Here is a 3,059-nt window from a genome sequence, read left to right on the forward strand (position 1 = left end):
TTGCGTCGCAGATGCAAATTTTGAGTAACATTAAGCAGATAGTGATAGTTCTTGCACGTTGTCGACGACCAAGTATTTATGTTTCAGATGGAGACGCGCTGTCAGAGAGACATGATACTCTACGGATTTGTACGTAAAGCTTCATGGTACAAGGTATACTTCGCACTGACCAAGAGTACGTATTGACATTTTCTTTGTCCTCGGGGTTGTTTGTTATAGAAAGAATTGTCTGAGATCTCTTGAACCTCAGTTATGCTTTCATTCATCGACAAACAATTTGCATTCCCTTCTCTCTTGGTATTTTGTCGTCCGACACGACGCGTTGCATTGCATGCCGTCCGGTCGATCATCATGTTAGTTAACATCGCCTTATGCAACACGGTTCATGAGCGTCAGAAGAATGTCGTGTGTTGCACCTAATTAAGGCGCCATGTCACGCTACAAGCGCATCCATGTTCTTTTGAAGACAAACACTAGAGGACATTTTTATTTTTGGCGAAGATAAATACAAACACTTCTTGTACTACAGTTCTAGATAAGGCGCAATAGTCATATCAAATTATCAAGTTATTGAAAGATTTGTGAAACATGTGTTCTACTTGAGATATGTGGAGCTTGTCGTGACGTACAGAGAAACTTCCGTTAGTATGTGTGTGATGCATGCAGCATCGTAAGAGCTATTTGTAAGTTCACTGAATTTGCAATCAGGCTAAATCGATAGATTTCGGGGGAGAAGAAAATATGAGGCGATACAAAGCTCTGAAGGCCCAGCCAAGAATGAGCCGAAGTCGTCTCCAGCGGAGGCAGCGCCCTGGCCCAAGTCTCGAACGGCGCTGAGAGCAGAGCCGAACAGTGGAGGACGAACGGTTTCAAGAGGAGGCGTTGGATCATAGTCCAACGATCCAAAAATTCAACTTACCCAAAGAAAGCAGGCGACTTATTATCAATAAATAGTCGATCCCCATAATCACAAAGATTTGTTACTCAGTTCCTTGACGAGTAAGGGGGTTTACTTAGCTGCTGTTAGGTGGATGTAAGCCACCTTTTTTTTTTTTTTGAGGGATGGATGTAAGCCACCCTTAACGACGATCTGGTCTTCAATTTGACTCCGTAGTCGGGTATATATAACGCCCGGAGCCACTTTTTTCCTAACTGCTACGAGGTGAATGCTATATAAACATTAGTTCACCCAGCCATCAACGCATCACAACAGCAATCTCTAGCTTCCAGACCACGAAATTTGGAGAGCTAGAGCAACCTGCAGACCACGAAACAGATCAAAATAAGCTTCCAGCCATGAGGTTCCCCAGTTTAGTGCTTGCGTGGGCTGCGGCGGTGCTGGTCGCCGTGGCCGGCTTCTCGGCGGTGGCAGATGCGTCGCCTCCGCCGTCCAAGTTTCTGAAGGTTGGGTTCTACGAGCACACGTGCCCACAGGCCGAGTACATCGTGCGCGACGCCGTCCGCCGCGCCTTCGCCCGCAACCCAGGGCTCGCCGCGGGCATCATCCGTATGCATTTCCATGATTGCTTCGTCAGGGTAAGCAATGACCATCATGCACCCATGCACCCCTACTCCATTCACGGTTCATGCAACCTTATCAGTGCCACGTGAACATGCATGTACCTGATCTGACCATTGATTTTTATGTTGGTTGACACGTGTAGGGCTGCGATGGCTCGCTGCTGATCAACTCGACGCCCGGGAACTTGGCGGAGAAGGATTCGCAGGCCAACAACCCAAGCATGCGTGGCTTCGAGGTCATCGACGAGGCCAAGGCAGCCCTAGAGGCGAGCTGCCCGCGCACCGTTTCCTGCGCTGACGTGCTCGCCTTCGCGGCGCGCGACGGGGCCTACCTTGCCGGCGGCATCAACTACCGCGTGCCCTCTGGTCGCCGTGACGGCCGCGTGTCTATCGCCGACGAGGTGCTCAACAACAACGTGCCATTCCCGACTGACGAGGTCGCGGAGCTCGTGGCCAGCTTCAAGCGCAAGGGGCTCTCCGCTGACGACATGGTCACGCTCTCCGGTGCACACACCATCGGTCGATCCCACTGCTCCTCCTTCACACAGCGCATTTACAACTTCTCAGGTGAGGTCGGTCGGACCGACCCGTCCATCGACAGGTCCTACGCGGCGGAGCTGAAGCATCAGTGCCCTCCGTCAACGGACAACCCTAACGACCCCACAGTGGTGCCGCTGGACCCGGTCACGCTGGGGGAGTTTGACAACCAGTACTTCAAGAACGTACTAGCGCGCAAGGTGCTACTCACCTCCGACAAGACACTACTCACCAGCCCCCGGACCGCCGGTATCGTCGCGTTCCACGCCGCCGTGGAGAAGGCATGGCAGGCCAAGTTCGCTGCCGCCATGGTCAAGATGGGCAAGGTGGAGGTTCTCACCGGTGAAGAGGGGGAGATCAGGGAGAAGTGCTTTGTCCTCAACCACCAGTAGTCAATCATTCCAAAGTCATTCAAAGCATAGCTATATATTTTGTGTGTCCGTCGATCGCAGATCATACTGTTAGTTGTCAGTGTATGTAATTTGACTTTCCAAGGTGATTTCATTGTTAGTTGTTTGTGTATGTCCAAAAGAGTTTTTCTTCCAAACGTCAACGTAAAGATGATGTTATGAGTTTTGACTAATGTGCATGCAAGCTCGATCAAGGACAAACTAAAACGAAAGAAATTCACTCATAAACAATTCACATCGCTACAAACAAGGGCAGAACTTCTAGAAGAAAAACATAAACAATTCGTGTACATCATCCAAACTACACTAGTGCAGAACCGGGCAATAGCACTGGTTCGTAAAGCCCTTTAGTGCCGGTTCCATAACCGGCACTAAAGTGTGGGCACGAAAGCCCCCCCCCCCTCCTTTAGTACCGGTTCAGCACGAACCGGTGGTAAAGGGCAACCACGTGGCACGAACCAGCTCCGGGGGGCTGGAGCCCTTTAGTACCGGTTGGTAATACCAACCGGTACTATAAGGTTTGGTTTTTTTTTTGTTTTATGATTTCTTTTTCATTTAATTTTGTGTTTTCATTTTAATTCTTTTTTGTTT

At 49.8% G+C, this 3,059-nt stretch overlaps 1 protein-coding gene across 1 annotated transcript; it reads left to right on the forward strand.

The window, feature by feature from the left end:
- Window positions 1–1,223: 1,223 nt before the first annotated feature.
- LOC119302693 (peroxidase 5-like) lies at window positions 1,224–2,569 on the forward strand. Its single transcript, XM_037579741.1, has 2 exons — window positions 1,224–1,536; window positions 1,665–2,569. Exons 1-2 carry the CDS (start codon window positions 1,297–1,299, stop codon window positions 2,448–2,450), a joined length of 1,026 nt encoding a protein of 341 aa, XP_037435638.1. The 5' UTR covers window positions 1,224–1,296; the 3' UTR covers window positions 2,451–2,569.
- The last annotated feature ends 490 nt before the right edge of the window (window positions 2,570–3,059 follow it).

This window comes from Triticum dicoccoides, chromosome 1B, assembly GCF_002162155.2.
Source record: "Triticum dicoccoides isolate Atlit2015 ecotype Zavitan chromosome 1B, WEW_v2.0, whole genome shotgun sequence".
In the NCBI taxonomy this organism is placed as follows: Eukaryota; Viridiplantae; Streptophyta; class Magnoliopsida; order Poales; family Poaceae; genus Triticum; species Triticum dicoccoides.

Excerpts from the sequence above, each read along its gene's own strand:
- LOC119302693 (XM_037579741.1), top strand. The coding sequence starts at position 1,297 with ATGAGGTTCCCCAGTTTAGTGCTTGCGTGGGCTGCGGCGGTGCTGGTC. Across the intron at positions 1,537-1,664 it reads TCCATGATTGCTTCGTCAGG|GGCTGCGATGGCTCGCTGCT; the intron begins GTAAGCAATGAC and ends TGACACGTGTAG.